This window comes from Mirounga angustirostris, unplaced genomic scaffold (assembly GCF_029215605.1).
Source record: "Mirounga angustirostris isolate CCGP_5_RB_7025 unplaced genomic scaffold, mMirAng1.0.hap1 SCAF_17, whole genome shotgun sequence".
NCBI lineage: Eukaryota > Metazoa > Chordata > Mammalia > Carnivora > Phocidae > Mirounga > Mirounga angustirostris.
This window is the reverse complement of record NW_026991725.1, coordinates 5939311-5960204: the sequence shown is the minus strand read 5'-3', so window position 1 is coordinate 5960204 and position 20894 is coordinate 5939311. Positions and strand designations below refer to the sequence as shown.

The window sequence follows — 20894 nt, the reverse complement described above, 5'->3', positions numbered from 1 at the left end:
AAGCAGTATACCTAATTACAAATGAAGTATTAACTCTAAAGAGGTATTCTATAATAGCAAATGGCAAAAGCACAGTAATTAGATACATAGATAAATCAGGATCCTTTCATAGAGATAAGCCCACAATTTAGAGATACAAATGGGTTTGTTTCATATGAGAGTGAAGTCACTATTGAAAAGATAAACCCTTTTTCCAAAAACATGTAGTAAAATAACCTGGCAAACCGAGGACACACAATTTGCAATTCAGAACCAGGAAATGCTGAGCACCATGATTCTACTTAATTAATTCTACTGCTTTTAAAGCTTCAGTTTCCTCTGAGAATAGTCAAAGGCTTCCAGGCTGTGGTCGTCTATTCAAGCAGCCATCTGAAGAACTACTAGAAGTGACCCAATTGGTTTAAAACTGTAACCAAAACCACATAGACTATTTTCTGATTTTTAGAAACAATTCTAAATTAGAGGTCGCAGGATATGACTCTTTTTTTAAACAATCAACACAGGATATAAGCAAGTAATCAACTAGCAAGGGGACCCGTACTGCTACCTTTGTTTTCAACCTGGTTATTTTATGGTCTCCATCAGTGGGCAAAGATGGGCAGAAATCTCCCTAACAATTAGTCTGGGTATTAAAAAAAAAAAGTTAATATAAAAACAAATAATCAGGGCGCCTGGGTGGCTCAGTTGGTTAAGCGACTGCCTTCGGCTCAGGTCATGATGCTGGACTCCCAGGATCGAGTCCCGCATCAAGTCCCGCATCCGGCTCCCTGCTCGGCAGGGAGTCTGCTTCTCCCTCTGACCCTCCCCCCTCTCATGCTCTCTCTCTCTCTCATTCTCTCTCTCAAATAAATAAATAAAATCTTAAAAAACAAAAAACAAAAAACAATCATTTTGACAGGTTTAACACCACTTTAGTCGCCCAAGAGGCAAAAGTTTGATTAAAATAACCAAGCTTTTAAAAACAAGAGGGCAAATATAGACAGAGTCTATGAATTTTCTAATTGTCCCTAACATCATAAAGAACAAGTAATGCAGAAAACAGAGAGCTCTGTGGAAAAAAGGAGTGGTAGACTTAGGGTAAGGCAGATGGAAGTAATGAGACAGCAATGCATAAACAAATAAATCAAAGAAACAGGGACACAAAGGAAGGGAAGAAAGCTGATGGACAGATCACAGATATGGAAGGCGATGACTGTTGTAGAAAGAGCACTGGCCCCGGTTCTGGATAAGGACTGTGTGATAAAGCAACTACCTTAGCTCTTCTAAACCCCAGTTTCCCCATCACACTCAACACGGTGAGCCCAGAACTAAACGATCTCTACAGTCCTCCTTAGCTCCAAAATGCCAAGATTTGGAGGCGGGGAGGGCGGGGGAAAGAGTTCAGTGGCTGCAATATCTAGAAGAAAGTACATTTTAAGTTTTTCCTTGGCTTTAATGGTTGAAATGCTGATAATGGGGCAGGATCACAGGCATACCCTTGGGCAGTGCTTCTCACACTCTAGTGTGTATAAGAATCACCTGGAGTGTTTATTAAAACAGACTGCTGGCTAGACCCCACTCTTGGAGTTTCTTATGCAGGAGGTCTGGGCTGGGGCTCTAGTATCTGCATTCTAGTGAGCTCCCAAATGATGCTGATGCTGGTCTGGGATCACAGTTGGAGAAACACTGTCCTAGGGAGTAAGTGACAGAGGGCAAATGAACATGGTTATATGCAGAGGAAACGCTGGCCAGATTTCTCTTATTTCTTGGAGGAAAAAAAGAATCTGACTAGGTGTGGTAAGGGGATTGATAAATAAATGCTGGACCAAACAATTTGTTTCCTCTGCTGACCAAAGCTTTGTTGTTGATGAAAGCTTAACAGATGAATATAGTTATTTTAATACAAGCATTTGTAATATGAATTGGGTATTATATTTGCCAAATTCTTCAGGCCTTCAAAACTATGTTTCAATATTCATGCAAAATTGGGATTATAAACCGGGGATTCTATTTATGTGTCTTGAACATCACAAAACAGTTGTAATACATTACTAGACTTTTAAAAAGAAAATCCATGTTAACACCTAAAACAGAACGATGTACAGTAACTATACATCGGTGCCTCATAAGTAAAATTTTCAGATAATGGAACTTTAAACACAAAACCTTTTTAAAATTTTTACCATTTTAGAAGGGTATCGTTCTGAATGGAAAACATGACCACAGGGAAGTTTTCCCTCACTACCCACTGTCATCACCACATACAATGGCATCAGCTCTGCAATGAATAACACCTCTAGGGTCAACCAGAGTTGTAGGAAACCATTCACTCTGACACTGAATGAGCCTAGAAGCCTACAGGTTGCCATTTCCGCCATCTTGTGTCTCTCAGCCCTACTCAGGCTATTAGCTATTATTTCTCAGTGTATCCACCTCTTAGTTGCATGTTGCATTGGCATACTTCTCCCATGTGGAGCTAAGAGTGACTCCGTGGTAAGGAATACGCTTGTATGCTTTAAGATGTTATTTACTTGAGATGACGTTTCTCTGGTTGTTGATTTTCCTAGATTTTCAGGTTGGTCTCTGGATGGTTGAGTTGTTGCTGGCAACAGGGACATGGGGTACTACCATAATTTGTGTATTTTTTGGATACAGTATGCTGTACCATAGACATAGAAGCCCTTAGGGCAAGGCTAGTGTATCTAGTAAGGGAATTCTAATTCTCTTACAGGGTAAGGTACCTTAGAGGCTGCTCTTCCTGCCCAAACTCTAAAAACTTATCAACCTTAGAACAGTATGTGAACACTCTAAACATTTCACTATCTTATGAGTAACTGTTTGAAAGTAGAAAGCTTTACAGAATAACAAAATTCAAGTCAGCCATAAGGTAAAGAAGAAATGTAAGATGAACCTCATGATAAAAAGGAGCAAAATTTACTATAACCTGATAACAAGGGAATTCCTGATGTTGGTATATTAATATTATTGCTCAAATTTATATAAAGATTACATTTACTAACCTGGGGAATGCTGGGAAGTTGCAAGTGAGGTCATGGAATTAGAAAGGTTAAGGTTAGCAGTAATACTAAGCTGGCTCTGCACTGCAGGAGGATAAGGAGAAGTGGGTGTCAGGAGGGACTCCTCACTGGTTTCTTCATCAATTCCAGGCAAATACGTGTCAATCAAGGCATCAAGAAACTTAACAATAAGCTCAGCATAGTCTGGGATTTGTGTTTGCTGTAATGGAAAATAGGAAATTATTTTAGCTCCATTCTTTTTTTCTGTAAATCCCCTTTGAAGCCAAAAAAGATTAACTCAATTTTTGTTTTGGGCTTAATTTACTGTTTTTCTTCTTTTGTACTAGAGAGCATTAAAAAAAGGGGTGGCATAGTATTTCTAGACTACCATGGGACTTAGAACTGGGAACTCTTCAGCTTACACCTAGAGCTTCCAGATGAACCTGCAATTACTGAAAGCCATGCAAAGGCAAAGACTGAATTAATCCTGAGACAATAAAACCATCAGCAATGATGTCAAGTCAATTTTCCAAAACAGAGAAAATGAGCAGAGGATCATCATACCAGCTGCCATTTAGATACTCAACCGACTGAGCCCAGCTGAGCACTGCGAAGGGCAGAGGGTTACTGGCAGTCAAACTACAAACCTTCCTGCAAGATATACATATTTCTAGGAATTCAGGCCCATTTTTTAAATGATAGCCTTTGCATATCAAGAGATGTTCAGTAATAACTGAACAAAATAAAAAACTAAATACCAAATTCTTAAAACTAGAATAAGATTTAGATAATTCACCTTGACTTAGCACCCCTGTATCTAAAACACTGCACTAGGAACTGTGCAGGGAAGAAACAGAAGTCCTGCCTTCAAGGAATCTCAATCCATCTGGAGGGACCATACATAGAGAGAATAATTAAAAACACATTTATGTAGCACTATATCAACTAATGCCAATCAAAGAAAAAAAATGAACAAATAGGATATATTCCGGATAAAAATGAATCTAATCCAATAGGCTAGAAGGAAAAATGTTCTCATGAGGAAATTTTTTTTCATCATGTAATTTTTTTTTTTAAACTGAGATTTAATTGACATATAACATTATATTAGTTTTGGGTCATGAGGTAGATTTTAACCATAGGTCATGCTCCTTCCTAATTACAAGATACCTAAGTGTATGCATTACGATCATCGAACACACAAGTGACTGAGAGCAGAAAACTTTACAGAGGTTTATCACACCCTTTTGAAAAGTCAAGCATAAATTGAACTGAGTTTTTTTTGTAAAAACTGATACATAAACCTATTAAAGGTGCTGCCTCTTAGAATCTTGTGGTGGAAAACATTTTATAAAAATAACATGTGTTTATCGTGAATCATCATTCTGGTTTTCAGCATACTATGTGTTCTTAAAGCAGGCACACTAATATGAATAAAAACTTTCATTTTATCAATAGAGAAAAACAGATTTTTCTTACCTTTGAAAAGGGTCCTGCAAACCGCCACAAGCCATTAAAACCAAAACCTGCAACAAACCAAATGTTATTCTTATAATAAGCACAACACTCTTTTAATCTTAACAGAAATTAAGTAAGTTATATGGTTGATGACAAAAATTAAAACCTCACACACACTGAAAACACTTTTTCAGAATGAATGTCAGAGTAGACTAAAACTCATAAAACATACTCAGTACAAAACCATAACTAAATCTTAAGAAATTGTAAGCCGGTTACTTATTGAACACATAATGAAAAGAGTAAAAAATGGCATATGGAGAGAGAAGTATGAATAACCCCAATCCTTATAAGGAATTCTTTAGTTGGTGATTCTGTAACAGTGCACATGCTAGCAAGTTCATCAATCATCCTCCTCCCGAGACACTGATTTACTTTGTAGGTAAGATGTTTGGTACTGTGGTGGGGATTCTTCATGGTACACCACACTCTGCACGATTCCATGAATTGGATTTAACAAATTTGGATCTTGGCACAATGACAACAGGGTATTGATCTTAGAGTCCAACAAATTGTGCCTACACAAAAACAAACAAAAAGTAAACACAAGAACATTTTAAAGGAAAATTAAATGGAAAATATACACTGGAAAACATCATATATTCCCCAGTACAATGTGATAAAAATGAAGGGAGAGGAGTGTTTTTTACTTTCTGGTGTTTTTTCAAATTTTGTATAAATAAATGTATGAATTTATTTTTTTGGTCTGTCCTTTTTTTGTTGTTTTTATTTTTTAATTCTTATTTTTAAAAAATATTTATTTATTTACTGGGGGAGAGAGAGAGCATGTGTGAGGCAGCACGCAGGGGGAGGAGCAGAGAGAGAGGGACAAGCAAAGAGCCTGACATGCAGAGCCTGAGATCATGACCTGAGCTGAAATCAAGAGTCCAGTGCTTAACCAACTGAGCCACCCAGGTGCCCTTTTGTTATTTTTAATCATCAAAAAAATATGGTAAAAACAAACAACTGGTACTGTCACATAGCCATTTTTAATTATATATGGTGACTGTTTGCTCAAGACAAGGCTGGCTTCTGTCACTTGGTATGTTTTAGGACCATTTCTTTCTGCTGACTGTTGGTATGTGCCCAGGCAGTTAAAACTAAATTTAATATCAATCAATGTTTAATAAATGCTGAATCAGATCGATTAAGGAAAGCAAAATTAGTGTGGAGGGGTGGAATATATGATCTAATTAAAAAGTAAGAGGAAACTAACTATGTCTAACCTGGTCGTGCTCTATTAATAGAAATAACCCAGAGCCAACTATGTAAAATTCTGAAATTCTAAAGTGAGATCAAACAAAAATAAGGAAATAATGATACCACATAGAAGGCCTAGATCAGGAATAGGAATTCCCAAGCTTCTTTGGGTTATTGAGATTTGAATAATTTGAGGGTAATATGATCTTAGCTCTTAAGAGAGAATAAAAATTCATCTCCTGTATCGAAAGTTTTTTGTTTTCACTCAGCTGTGGATAAATACAAAAGCTCTACCACAAAAGAAACCAAAACAGGTACATAAAGCGTCTAATGGTTTGCTCCTAAGTGAGGAAATGAACAATGCTCATCATGATGAAGCACTTAAGAAAATCAGCAAGAGGGGCGCCTGGTGGCTCAGTAGTCAGTTAAGCATCTGCCTTCACTCAGGTCATGATCTCAGGGTCCTGGGATCGAGCCCTGCATTGGGCTCGCTGCTCCATGGGGAGCCTCCCTGTCTCTCCCCCTGCTCGTGTTCCCTCTTCCTCTCTCAAATAAATAAATAAAATCTTAAAAAAAACCCAGAAAATTGACAAGATAAAAAAAATGTTTTCCCTAATAGGCCAAAACTAGTCTTAGCCCCCACTAAACCCACTGTCTCTAAGCTAAAACCTCTATCATACTGTCTCACATTCCCCTCCCCACAACCAGTGAACACTATTGGATGATACTTTTCCTAAGCTTTTATAAAACATACGACTTCAAGACAGATACAAAAGTTAAACACAAACAGGAGATACTTACACGACAGGAAAAACCTTGGGGAAAACAACACTGGCTTCTGCTAAGTACTCATAAAGAATTCGCTGATCAAACTCATCTGTGGTGTATTTTACCAGCGTAGCCTGCCAAAGGGCAAAAAAGTCAACAAAATACATTTTATTTTGTGGCTGAGTTGCTATATGTTCTGGTGAGAAGCAGAAGACAATCTTCCTTTCATGTTTTTAATGTTTAAGGGTCTCCTAAGAGTATACTGGAATACAAACCTGAGGGGAACCCCCCTCCCCCGCACCACTACCAAAAGGCAAAAACTTTACCAGAACAGTAAGAAGAAGTGCTTGGATCTTCGGATCAGTAAGTACTTCTTCATCCAAGAGAACATTTGATTCAGACACTGAAACTTTGCGTAAATGCGGGTGTTGTGATGAGGAAATCCTCTGAGTTTCTGCAGTAAGATATGGATTAAGACGATCAGCTGTATTAACCGAACATATACACTAAATACCACTTCACCTAACATATTTTAATGTTACTTCTAAAATTCAATAGCTTTTTAGTAGGCACTTAAAACAGCAACATAAACATACAGAATTAATAGTCACCTATACAAAAGTTCTAGCTGGCTGTTCACAATGCTGTATATCATATATATGATTACTTTTTATACAGGTTTCAGGATTACTTTCATTTTAAGGACTGTATAGCTTATCTTCTGAAAAAGCGCAAATGCGTCTACATTTCATCCTCAAGATTCTAAGAAATGGCTGGAAAGCAAATATGGCTCTCCCACCTTATTTTCAATGATCTAGATCAATTATTAACTCTGTTTCTCACCCATTTCATAATCAGTTTCTGCTACTCTCCTCATTTTGGGGGGTGTTGTGATCCCTGATTCCATTTCTTGCCTTTTAGGAGCCTTTGTGTCTGATATCAAGTGATCAAAACTTTTCCTTGTTCCTATAAACAAAAGTTACAGAATATGGCAGTTCATTAACCACAGTGTCTGTGAATAGGATTATACTAAAAAGAAAATGTTTGGACATCAAGTGTTTAAGTTTTCACTTAAGGACCCAAAGAAAGCTCAAATATATCCCTGGGGCAGAGTTTCTCTCCTTTGTTCTCCATTTTGTCAAGGAATTTTGGCCCCATGGCTTTGCATCTCAGGACAGGATGTATCTTACTGGTCCACTTTAGACTGAGATCACATTCATTACACTGGAGGTAAACCAAGCTCCATCATCAAGCACAATATTTGATGATGAACACGGGCGTATGCACTGTTCAGTAGCAAAGATCAACTATGTCTGAACAGCTTTTTTTCAATTTAAGAAATTCTGCTCGTGGCAAGAATTAGTCATTAACATATGAAAACTTTCCAAACTAGGCAAGATCAAAGTTTGATTTTAACTCTTCACTCTCTGAAAACAATATTTGTATGCCTAAAAGTACTAAATAATAGATCTCCTGAGAGATGCTTTAAAAATGGCAAGTAGTACAGTAGCACCTCCACTTGGCTTTGAGTCTCTAGCATATATCACTCTACGTGAAATCCCTTTCTCTATTTAAGGTACCGAAAATGGATTATTGGGACTTGTACTAAGTCTCGTCTGCTCTACACCTCACACATCACCCCAAACCTGATTTCTCTTCTCCATTCTCTCATTGTTCCTGCCTTAGTGGAGGTCCACACCCTCTCTTGTTTGGATGCTCTATCTCTTATACAGTCCCCTTGTCAAACATCTCTTCCAATTTCTCCATGCTGGAGCCAGAAAAACTTGCCTAAAAACAAAATTTGGTAATGTTCCTTCCCTACTTAACAATCCCTGCTGGAAAGACAGCTAAGCTCCTGAACATGGCATACAAAGTCTCCTGCAACCTACTTCCAATCCTTTGCTAGCCTCGTTTCCTATTCCTCACTTTTCTTTATTCATGCTCACCTTCCTTATCCTGCGTCTGTCAGGCAAGCATGTATTAAATCTTCAAGACCCAGTTCAAATATTACCACCTCTCTGCAGCTTTTCCTAATTTCCCCAGATTCTCAGGTTCCCCTCTGCAAGACATGCTACTTTAATGGCACTTATGGATACTGTTGTAATCAGCTGATTGTAAGTCTTAGCCCACCACACTATGAGCTCTTCAGGGCAGAGACCATAATTTTTCACCTAGCACATGGGCTGAACGAATTCAATAGAACATTCTCTCTGAAGTTAGTTTTTCATTTATAACTTCCTTAGCATGAAAATCCAGAACTACAAAATACAAAGTAACCAGGAAACTCCTAGAAGACTATTTTGTGACAAAGCATAAACAGAAAGAAACCCTAAGTGACTAGTAACAGTGATTAACGTTCATGGTTTCAGTTTCTTTCATGGCTTACTGGCAGGTTATTTATTTCACACTTCATTGCTCACTACTTCCCTTATGAACAGAGACATTGTCCTAGTACCCGAAGATATATAAAAATATGCTTGTATGGATAACCGAAACCCACTGAGCCATTCATAGTGTTGGTCACTGATATATGGATCTCGAAGTACTCTAGTAACAATGAGAACTTTAGCCAAAGTTGCCTAAGAGCATCTTTGCATTCCCTCTGTGGTGAGGTGGGATCAGTGAGCTCTCTCATTATTTACTTCCAGTTTTTATAAAGGGAAAGGGTCTCACAGAATTTTAGGTGTACTTCTCATTGACAAATGCTGACGTAACTGAGCAATCTTAACTTTCAAGAATCATATCTTCTTATAGAAATAAAAAAATACACTAATCAAAAAATCTTACTTTATTGTCTTTTAAAAGAAAAGATGGCAAAAAGTATTATTACAGCTTCATAGTGTATTGATGTAGTCTGCTCTCAGATGGTACTTTTGAGAAAATATATTGTTAAAGCCCTGCACCTGAGTGCAGCAAGATGCCTCCTTTCTCGTGAGTAGCTAACGTCTCTCCTGTTCCCATTTCTCCACTGCTTGGCCAAGACAGAACGAAGGACAAGGACAACCACAGTATTTAATCTAAGAATCAGAAAAAAACTGTTTCAAGATCCCATTCTCATTCCTCTGTCTCAACTGATATGGCTTAACTGACCTATCAAACTCTCTTATAATTGGCATCAAAAGCTTTGCTATATCAAAATGGGAAATTTTGATAATTTTGAACAGCTTCAAATAATTTTCCAAGAGTGAAAGTATCTGACCATTAAAAAAAATAAGTATAAAAAATTGTGTATCATTTAGGTAAACTAACCCAGCAACTTCTTCGTATTGGCCTGAGAAGGCTGCCCCATGTCCAGACTCATGGATTTCCTGGCTCGGGGACTGGTCTGGCCCACGGTTGGATAGGTGGCCGCAAGGTACCCTTCAGAACCTTTGGGAGATGACCACGGCTGGTTCTCCTTTAGTGTCCTGAGAGATTTAAACAATTGAGAAGAATTAAGTGACACGGTGACAAAGACAACCACTGTTTGCCCCTCTTAATTGGCTGTCCTATTTCCCAATGATAGCAATCACTTAATTTTAAAACTGCACTTTCAAGGGCTTTAGGGTACAAACTCTTAGTGCATGTCTAAGAAATCGCCTCCTTCCTTCCTTCTTTCTCTCATTTATTCGGGAAATTTTCTTAAAAATTAGCACTATTCTCTTTTAGCACTTTTCTCCTTAGCACCTACTTTCTTGCTATGAATCTTGTACACAGTAGGTGCTCACCGACGCATGGCAGAATTGTACTGCATTGATTTTTCAATTGGGGAAATCAAGTCTAAACAGGCAACTATATTCTTGGTTTAAAAACCAAGAAAATCAACTATACTTTGACAAGGGAACACAAGCAAATTAATTTTTTCCTTTTCATAACAAGAAGGGCATATCTCAAAGAAATATAATAAAGGAATGACCGAAGAATAAGACTATGGAAAACCAAGTATACCTGGAAAAGGTATTTTACATACTTTGTTAAAATCTCAGTGGGAAGTTGTGGAGGGCTTTTTAATCCAAAAGTGGAATGTTGATAAATTGAATGGTATAAGATTTACAGATCCAAGATTATTTCCCTATGTTCAACACTATACCTAAAACTTAGATACTTTTGTTTAATTTGAAAATATAGAAAGTCTCCAAAATAATGACATTTTCATATAATTTCTCCATGTTGTAGTGAAAAATATGCTACCCAAGACCACATACAGCAGTGGTCATAATGTGACTATCTTATCATCTAAATCTGTACTCTAGAAAACTCTTAAATAACGTTAGTGTGATAAAAGTAAATGCAAATGTGGTGGCATGTATATCTTTGCACAAATCTGTACAGCTTAGCTTTCCATCATTTAGCATGTGATGTTGCTCATATTCCATGGAAGTTTTTCCTAGGCCCTTTCTTGCAACCCAGTGATTTCAAGATCATCTCTTTTCATTACTCAACTGGTTTGTGCTTAAAAGAGGCAAACTAATGTTAACAGAATGATTAGCTTAGAGGAACTGTCCTACTACTAATCCACATAGAACACTGTACATTTATAAGAAGGGTTTTGATTTATATACTCTTCCTAGATTATCTTTCCCCCTATATATTCCCTTCTGGACTACTCTTGCTGCTTGCCTCTCCTAGCATGGAAAACTGAAACCTGATTATAATTATGTAATCATGGGAGAAGAAGGCCACTGACCTATAGCTAGGGTCACCATGATGAATGGGATATGTATCCATAGGAACATTTTCCATTGAAATATCAGTAAGAAGAAGAGACTTTCTATGTTTTAGGCTACAGCGACTTCGAACCTCCTCAGACACTGTGAGTAAGGCTAAAAGGAAAAAGAAGGAAGGTTAGAAAATTTAACAAATTCCAAGTGTGACTTAAAACAGGATACATTTCTTACCACCTCCTGAAGAGGATAATAGCTATTAGACATGCAGATAAAGAGCCCTGGAGAGTGTGAAGGGTATAAACCACTTATGGCAGACTTTCCTTAAAGGGTTCATGGTCTGCTTTGGAAGATGTAAACATGAAATATATGGAGATTTAAAAAAGAACCTTCTATTTCTCAAGTGCTTTAATGTACATTTGATCTCAACAAATACAGGAAGTAGGCAGGACAGGTACTATAAGGTCCATTTTTTGACAAAGAAAAATACTCTGACATATTAGATGATTTGCCCAAGGTCAAATGATTCAAACACAAAAGTTGCCACAAACTGTAGTCTGCTAAACTGGGAATCAGCACTTTCCACTGAACAACTACATTCAAGAACTGTATTATACATAAGTGCTAAGTGTTGCTGAGTGAAGAAACACAAAGCCGGGCAGATGTTCTAGGTAAAGCAAATGGCATCACGAATGCATATGAAAGAAGCAGAAAGGCAAGTAGATGAGCTTAAACTAGCCCATCCATCTGGAGAGTTAATAAAAAATGGGGCTTATGAAATTTAGGGGAAGAAAGCAGAATTAGGAGAGGGGCTGAAGGGCCCAGGATGCTAGGCTGAGGCTTTCAGACTTTATGACAGACAACAGGGAACCATGCAGTGCCAAACGGACCAAAGATGACAAAGGGAACACATTCAGACTCTAATGCAAATTCTTTTATAAGGAAAAATGTTTTGGCAAAACTTTCAAAATTGTAACCACCACCACAGGCCCAGATTGTGAGTTCTTTACCCTGTCAAGCAGCCAGCTGAAGGACCGACAGGTGTGTGTCATTTTGGCAATCCTTAGATAGAGATGCGGTAAGATTAATTTTGTCTATTTTGTGTCTTTACCTGCTAAGTAAGCCACGCTCTGTGTGTTCACCTCAAATTTATCACAGTTTCTATGTTTGTTAACCAGAGTTAGTAGTGTATGCAAAATTCTGACTGTTCTTGCAACAATGGCAGGTGAAGGGTGTCTGTACCCTACGAAAAATAAAAACAAACAAGAAGTTAATCCATTCTTTCACAAGTATTTCTTGAGTTCTTGCTGACTAGCAACTCTGCAAGGAAAGGAAACATAAGGGATAACTCCTACCTTCTGAGAACAGCCATTTGGGGAAGGTAAAACATACGTACATGAATAATTAATTATATAAAAGATTAAGTACCAAACATGTGTAGAAGAAAATACTATTCCCTGGAACTCTAAGGGAGGAAAATAAGGAAAGATGGATGCTGTTTCAGATATTCCATTCCCTAAAGCAGTGAGGGGATTTAAAAAAAAAATCTAGGTATTTGAGGTCACCTTAAGATAGCTTTTGAAAATAGGGTCTGTTGCTTAAAAATTATTTCTTTTTTTAATTAAAGGAAAAAAATCTAATAGTGTAGGATGTATATGCTCTCAGAACCCAAAGAATAGGTTTGATCAGAGAGTAAGCTTGATCTTTGGACAGCCTTAATTATTAGTGCTACTCCATTTCAATTTTTTTTTTAATTTATTCATTTGAGAGTGAGAGAGTGAATCAGCTAGAGCACAAACGGTGGTGGGGGGCGGAGTGGGAGAGGGAGAAGCAGACTCCCCACTGAGCAGGGAGCCTGATGCAGGGCTTGATCCCAGGACCTAGGGATCATGACCTGAGCTGAAGGCAGACGTCTAACCAACCAAGCCACCCTGGCGCCCCAGTGCTACTCCATTTTAAAGTAGGGGATTTGTACTCTGAAAATATCTGGTACTCTTAGAAATACAGAATCAGCAAGCACTTTATCAGCCTCATGCAATCCTTCTTTTTGGTATCCTGTCATAAGTGTAATACGTTTTGAGCAATCCCTATTCACTTTAGAGATTAAAACTATTAATATTTTTGCAGAAATTTCATAAGGTAAAGAAATCAAATGTTTACATTCACAGTAGTAGGTGTATGTACATCTGTCAGGTAAACACTGGGGAACCTCCATGATCCCTCAAGCCTAAAAATCATTTACACTGATTTACAAAACTGTAGACTCAAGCTAGAGCTTGAGTCTCTAATTGGGGCCAAAGCCAGTGCTGCTTAAGACTACTGGTTCATGCCAGCTCCTCATCCCAAGCCTTACTCTCCACTGCCTTTGTCTCAGACTTACCACTATGCGCCGTTCCTGTTAACTGTAGTCTCTGGCCATGACTGTTCCATGTTAGTAAACCAAAGCTAGCATACAGTGAAGTCAGCAATGGGGAGTAAAGCCAGGAGAGGCAGTGAACAAGCTGGCTCTGAGGACTAGGAGACCACTGCTATCAGCAATTCAGAAATTTGGAGGGGTGAGGGTGGGGTACCAGAAAGGTGAGGTGCTTTGGTATGTAACAATGCAACTGAACAACAATACCTTAGAAACAAGTTGAAGAAAATTTGTAATCAAATCTCTAAGATATCATATTCTAACATAAGTTACCCATGTAACATCATTTATTGATTTGCAGTCTGCCTTATTTTAAATAATCAAAAAGATACTTAGCTATTAGAAAGTCTGGTATTTAGGATTATTTCAAGAATCAACACTTTTGCATTTTAAAGGAAATCTGATATTTGATACAGTGATTAGGCTCTATTAAAATACATACTGAATAAAACATAGCTCAATAAGACAGATATATCTGCATTTAAAGTAAAATATACGAGGGGCGCCTGTGTGGCTGAGTTGGTTGAATGTCCGACTCTTGGTTTCAACTCAGGTCATGATCTCAGGGTTGTGGGATCGAGCCCCACATTGGGCTCCATGCTCAGCAGGGAGTCTGTTTGAGATTCTCTCTCTCTCTACCCCTCCCCACCCACCCTCTCCCCTTGAGCTTGCTCTCTCTCAAATAATCTTAAAAAAAAAAAAAAAAAAAAAAGTAAGACAAATGAGCCAAATTGTTTCAACTTATTTCAAATAACAAATTATTTTAGTTACTTCTGGCTTCCTGATATCATTTCATAAAAAATACTCTGACACAAGTCCTCTACCTTTTAAGAGGTGTCCAACCAGTGCGAAGTTAAAGTTAGAGTTGAAATTGAGTCCAACAAAATGATCCATTTGCTTGCAGTGCCATTCGAGAGGATTCCGGATTGCCATAAATACTTCCTCTGGACTCTATTGAAGACAATCAGAATATGGTTGATGGGGGTCACATAGGAACTTTCCTTAAAGGATTACTTATTGGTTTTTGATTGTGTTCATAGCTATGTCAGTTAAGTAATCCTTTCAAGTGGAGAGAGATTATTTTCAGATGACTATAGAAAACCATAGAACATTTAAGATACTACAAATAAATTAGTGTGAGACAATCAAGCATATATAAATAATAAGATGACAGAAGACAAAATATCTTTGAATTATGATGAAAAACAAATGACTATCAATTTATATCCTGGTGACTTCTTAAAAATTATGATTACTGTTTTCGTATAACACCCAGTGCTCCATGATTCACGGAGCACTGGGTGTTATTTATATGAAAACAGTGAAGTGTGGATCACTACATCAAAAACTAATGATGTACGATGACTAACATAATAAAATTAAATTAAAAAAAGAAAAAAAAATTATAATTATTGTTTTAAATAAGACCATCCATTGAATTGTAGTAGGCATTTTGTATACTATGACTGAAAATTCAAGAAAACAAAGAGAGTTCATATTTACTGAGTGCCTGCAGTATACAATAATGTTAGATGCATTACTGTACTGAAACCGTAAAGCAATCCTATGCAGTCAATATTAGCTCCATTCTACAGATTTATTCATTCATTCTTTTACTTATCAAGTACTTATTATGTGTTTTTGATGTGCCAGGCATGGTTCTAGGCTCTGAACATCAATCAGTGAACTAAAGAGACAAAAAGTATTCACCCTGGTGGATTTTACATTCTAGTGTGGGAAAACAAGGAAATCAAAACTTAAAAATGCCATGCAACTTACCCAAGATAATTAAGATTTTAACAGTGTTTCCTGAAGTGTGGCTTCAGGAGTATCTGCTTTAAAGTCACTGAAAATGAATACCTGTTTTAAGGTCACTAGGTAAAGCCCAGGAATTTGCATTTTTTAAAAAAAGCCCAGTAATTCCCTCATGAACAGAGATTTTTAAAAGCAAACAACTGAAGGTGTTTAGAGCCTGAGCTCAGGTTATCTAGATTTATATCTCAAAGAAAGAAAAACATGACCATTTAAAATAAATGTGGGGGCGCCTGGGTGGCTCTGTTGGTTGGGCGACTGCCTTCGGCTCAGGTCATGATCCTGGAGTCCTGGGATCGAGTCCCGCATCGGGCTCCCCCTGCTCGGCAGGGAGCCTGCTTCTCCCTCTGACCCTCCTCCCTCTCATATGCTCTCTCTCTCTCTCATTCTCACTCTCTCAAATAAATAAATAAAATCTTAAAAAAAAAAAAAAGAATTTAAAATAAATGTAGAGAGATGTTTAGAATAGCACTGTTTAAAACAGAAAAGAAGAAAAGACAGAAACAAATCAATTGTTCATCAATAGGCAAATGGTTGAAAAACTGTGGCTCATGCATAATGTAAAATACTCTGTAGCCATGAGAAAGAATTACTTGCTCATGCACACCTGTATATGTATGTATATATGTATATGTGTGAGTATATATGCTTAGAAAGAGGTTCACTTTATATTTTTAAATAAAAATGCAAATTGCAGAATACTATATAAAGTATGATTACCTATTAACCTGCTATATGTACAATTTATTTTTTCCAGCTTTAATGAGGTATAATAACTGACATAAAATTCGAAGATATTTAAAGTATACAACATGATGATTTGATATACATATACGTTGTGAAACGATTTACCCCATCAAGGCAATGAACACAACCATCACCTCATATATTTACAGCTACCCCCACTCCCACTTTGGTAAGAACATTAAATCATTAAATATAGAACTTAAAGTTCTACTCTCTTAGCAAATTTCAATTATACACTACAATGTTACCAACTATAGTCACCATGTTATACATCAGATCCTCCGACTTTATTCATCTTACATCCTGGCGACTTTTAATAGGCTTTATTAACTCTGATTCCTAGTATTCTTGGGGCACTGAAGTCAGTATTAGCTCCTGCTATGGGGCTGTTCTGGCAATGAAAATACCAAGGTAGATACTCCTAGACAAACATTTCATTTACAAATATTTTTATATCCATACAAACAGCCAATATCTAGCTATTGCTCTGACCACCACTGTCCCAAGACAACCCCAGAAAAGAGCAACAAGGATTAGGAAAGAGGGGCTTTAGTCCCAAATCAGATGTACAAATATGGACAAGTTATTTAACTTGTTCCTTCCTATTTTGTAAAATGGAGGCCTGATGGATAAACTTCAAGGTAGCTATTTCAAGTCTACACCACAACTGGCAGACTAATCAAATAGTATTTAGCCCAGGTATCATCACACTTAAAACCATGCTCCTATTCTGTTTTTTTTTCTATCCACAGCTTTGATCAAGCTCACTTCAAGTATATCTCTTGTTATAAACACCTATCTTTATTCTTATGTTAATCCCCATACATTACATCATTAGTTTTAGATGAAGTGTTCCATGATTCATTGTTTATGCATAACACCCAGTGCTCCATGCAGAACGTGCCCTCTTTAATACCCATCACCAGGCTAACCCATCCTCCTACCCCCCTCCCCTCTAGAACCCTCAGTTTGTTTTTCAGAGTCCATCGTCTCTCATGGTTCGTCTACCCCTCCGATTTCCCCTGCTTCATTCTTCCCCTCCTGCTACCTTCTTCTTCTTTTTTTTTCTTAACATATATTGCATTATTTGTTTCAGAGGTACAGATCTGAGATTCAACAGTCTTGCACAATTCACAGCGCTTACCAGAGCACATACCCTCCCCAGTGTATAAACACCTATCTTTAAAAAAAATTCCTCACTTTTCTCCTAGACTCTTCCCATTTTTCTCCAAAGACAAAAAAGAACATCATTTCATACTGTTATGTCCCCTTCTGTATACTCTATACACCAAAATCCAACCTCAGTCAAGGTTGATAAATGTTAAGAAGGGTGCTAATGGTATGTTTCAAAGTGGGATTAGGCAAAACAAAAACCTAGTACAATTAAGTACCCGAAAGTTTCCTTTAGACTCTCCAACCTATTTTCTCAATAAGTACCATTATTCAATAAAAATAAGCTTATTTTTAGATTATTTCTTCATATGTGAAATGGAGGGTAGAGAATGCTAACCTTTACCTTTGGGTTATGAAATCACAAATAATGACTGTACAGTGCATAGTATACAGAGCACAGCACAGGGCTTAGCATAGTAGCTACTATTACTACTCAATATTTTTTATCCCTATTCTGCTTACCAGTATTGGGTGAGTACTATTTCCTACTATTTTTATATAGCAAAGTTCAGGGGCACCTGGGTGGCTCAGTTAAGCATCTGCCTTTGGCTCAGGTCATGATACCAGAGTCCTGGGATGGAGTCCCGCATCAGGCTCCCTGCTCAGCAGGAAGCCTGCTTCTCCCTCTCCCTCTCCCTCTCCCACTTCCCCTGCTTGTGTTCCTTCTCTTGCTGTATCTCTGTGTCAAATAAATAAAATCTTAAAAAAAAAAAAAAAGTTTAAATAGTTTCTTTATGAGCTGTTAAGGAAGTACACTCACAAATAAGTTGCATTACAGAAATACATATTGAAGTTATGGACCTCTTCTGATTTTAAAAGGCCAACAACAGTAAAAGAGAGAGGAATTCTAAATGTGCAGACTCTAGGAATGCCAACTGAAAGCTTGCTTACCTTGTCGTTGAATACCCGCAGACTGTCTAAGGTGTGCAGGTTTTGTTCCAGAAGCGCGGTACCTGCTGAGTACAAGCTGACCTCGTCGAGCTGTAGCACAGCCACCGCGACCCAAAAGAGGGCTTTGTGCAGAGGGGAGTCCTGGCAAAGGTCACGCATCCCAGATTAGCGAGATGAACTACAAACAGTCTTGTTCAAAACACATCACAGTATAAAACAAAGCACCTTATCCCCCAAATTATGCATGCTTTCTCTTTTGGAGAAATTAAATATACAGGTAAGCTCTTCATCTATTCCACATGTATAACTAAAGACACTGTTAGCCAGGCTGAGAATATTAGCATCTCCTTTGATTTCTCCCTGTTCTTTGATTCCAAACTCCAGTCACCAAGTCTTATTAATTTTTCCAAAATAGTCTCTTCTCTATTTGCCTACTGCTAATGACACTATTCTAAATGTGTCCTTATTTTAAATGTGGATTCTTTTTGCCTCCGGGCTCCCTCCACTCCAATCTGCTGTGCACACTACTGCCAGAAGGACCGTTCGAAGTCTTCCTCTTGTCATACTACTCATCTGCTTGAAAACATACAGGTACATTTGCCAACTCCCTTCTGAAGAATCTTGAGTGTTAGATTAGTTCTATCCAATCTTTACAATCTTCCATCTCACTACTCTCCTGCAAAGTTTCTCCATACTACTAGAATGGTCTACCCACCATCCCTTTGGTGTCCTAGCATTCCTGTATGATCCCCCTTCTGTACATTTGCTGTGCAAGGCTTTTCCCCTTTCTCTACACTAAATCCCACTTATCTCTTTAACTTTAGTTTAGACTACCCATTTAACTTTCTTGTCACCTGGGCGCCTGGGTGGCTCAGTTGGTTAACTTTCTTGTCACCCTTACCAATACAGTATCTCTTGCTGTTCTGAATTAAGATAATGTATTTTGGGGAACCCTTCTTCAGCAGTATGGTAAATGGGAAAAGACACAGACTTTAGGGTCAGACAGCCTTGGAAGGGAATCATGGCTCTGTCTTATTAGGTATGTGTCCTTGGGCAAGTCACTTAGCCTTTCTGAGCCTCATTTTAACTTCTAATATGAGGATAAGTAAGAGAACCATTTTGTGCAATTTAGGATAAGAAGATGTTTTATTTATAGAAGATATTAGAAGATAACTCAATACGAACAACATACAGGTATTTATTTCTCTGTAATCTCCCTCATCTGACATATCTTTGTATTCGATTCACATAATTATATAACTTCAGAGTTGGAAAATAATACTCTGCCATCATCTAGTCTAGTTTACTCATTTTATCAATTTGGAAATACCATGTCCAGGTATGTTAAATGAACAGGTCATTTAACATATCTGGTCACAAAGCTGAGATGAGCTCAGACCATCCAAAAACAGTGGCCGCATCATTTTATTCCTTTTAAATATCATCTTCATTTAGCACCCAGGCTCTCTTGATGACCAGGTATACCTCCCCCAGGTTTACATTTCTCCACAGTAATGATCATGAACTAGCATACTCTGTATTTTACTTACTTTGTTTATTACCTATTCACTTTCCACCTCCCACACTTACCCCAAGAACATAAGCTCCATGAGGGCAGGATGTTTTATTAGTTTTGTTCAGGTACTACATCTCTGGCACCTAAAATGGTACTTGGCACATAGCAGATGCTCAGTTACTACTTACTGGATTAAAGAATTAAGAATATATACCTATTTTTCCTTTTTACACTGATGAGACAAAAACTTATAAGCTCTTGAGAACATACTCTCCATACTTATTCTTCCCTAATGTAAATTCTTCAAACAACTAAATTTAAAGACAAGGAAGTTCTACTTTAACTACAGTTTTTTCTTTATAACTTCTTCTCAGTCCCACTTACTTTCTGAGTTTTTTGAAACAAAATAAAATAACATTTAAGACTAATACCCAAAATGAATGTACTCATTTCTATATAGTAATTACCTTATTAAGAAGTGGTTGTAACTTGGTTAGTGCTATTACTGTGGCTTCTATCAGAACTTGACTGTTGTAAGTATCAGGTCCTTTTAAGCAACTCTCAAGTGCCTTTTAGGGAAACAGAATTTTTTATATTTACTTCCATTGAAATAAAACATTAACTCCTAAACTAAATCTCACAATCAGTTCAGGAACAATTCCTTATTTAGTAAGTGCTAGAATAATTTCCAATGCTATGGTGTTCTTGGTAAATAGGTCATTTGGGTTTTCATTTTTAAATATTTCTATATTATATTTTAATACATTATGCATTATTATATTAATTACATATTATATAATTTTATATAAAGCTAGTTTTACCATATAGTTAAATGCTTTGAAAACTGATAAAATACTAAGAGTATCTTCTTAGCAAAAGAGACAATACATATTTTTTTTTAAGATATCTTCTTTAGAGGGTTCTTCACTTCAAAAATTACAATAAAGAAAATAATTCAATCTGTTGTTTAAAGGTTTAACAAGCAACATACAAGACATTTTATTAACTTCAAATTTAGATGTCCCTTAGAAAAACACAAGTATGCTTTATAACTTGAGAACCACAAATATTTGAGAAGGAGGAAAGGAGGGAGATGTACCTTGCTAAGAATACGGATAATCTGCTTTATCTGCCCATGAGACACACGTTTGCTAATACAGCCAAAGACAACAAGAGCTCTTGGTTGTAGCGATGGATTATATTGGAATGCAAATCTG

At 37.3% G+C, this 20894-nt stretch overlaps 1 protein-coding gene across 11 annotated transcripts in view; it reads right to left on the bottom strand.

Annotated features, from left to right (window-relative positions):
• The window catches only part of NF1 (neurofibromin 1), a 289382-nt gene that overhangs the window by 12494 nt on the left and 255994 nt on the right, over positions 1-20894 (bottom strand). For 7 of the 11 annotated variants that reach the window (XR_010408418.1, XM_064582372.1, XM_064582366.1 and 4 more), the window contains 13 exons: positions 20777-20891; positions 20145-20246; positions 18162-18302; positions 14363-14489; positions 12237-12368; positions 11149-11284; positions 9732-9889; positions 7326-7448; positions 6809-6936; positions 6516-6616; positions 4890-5032; positions 4476-4522; positions 3000-3216 (listed from right to left, as the gene is read on the bottom strand). Coding sequence is in view for 9 of the 11 variants with exons in the window: in XM_064582372.1 (XP_064438442.1) it covers positions 3000-3216; positions 4476-4522; positions 4890-5032; positions 6516-6616; positions 6809-6936; positions 7326-7448; positions 9732-9889; positions 11149-11284; positions 12237-12368; positions 14363-14489; positions 18162-18302; positions 20145-20246; positions 20777-20891 (1670 nt within the window). In the remaining 2 variants the exon portion in view is untranslated. The remainder of the gene's footprint in view (positions 1-2999; positions 3217-4475; positions 4523-4889; positions 5033-6515; positions 6617-6808; positions 6937-7325; positions 7449-9731; positions 9890-11148; positions 11285-12236; positions 12369-14362; positions 14490-18161; positions 18303-20144; positions 20247-20776; positions 20892-20894) is intronic. The other 4 variants (XR_010408419.1, XM_064582371.1, XM_064582374.1 and 1 more) reach the window with 2 other exon arrangements.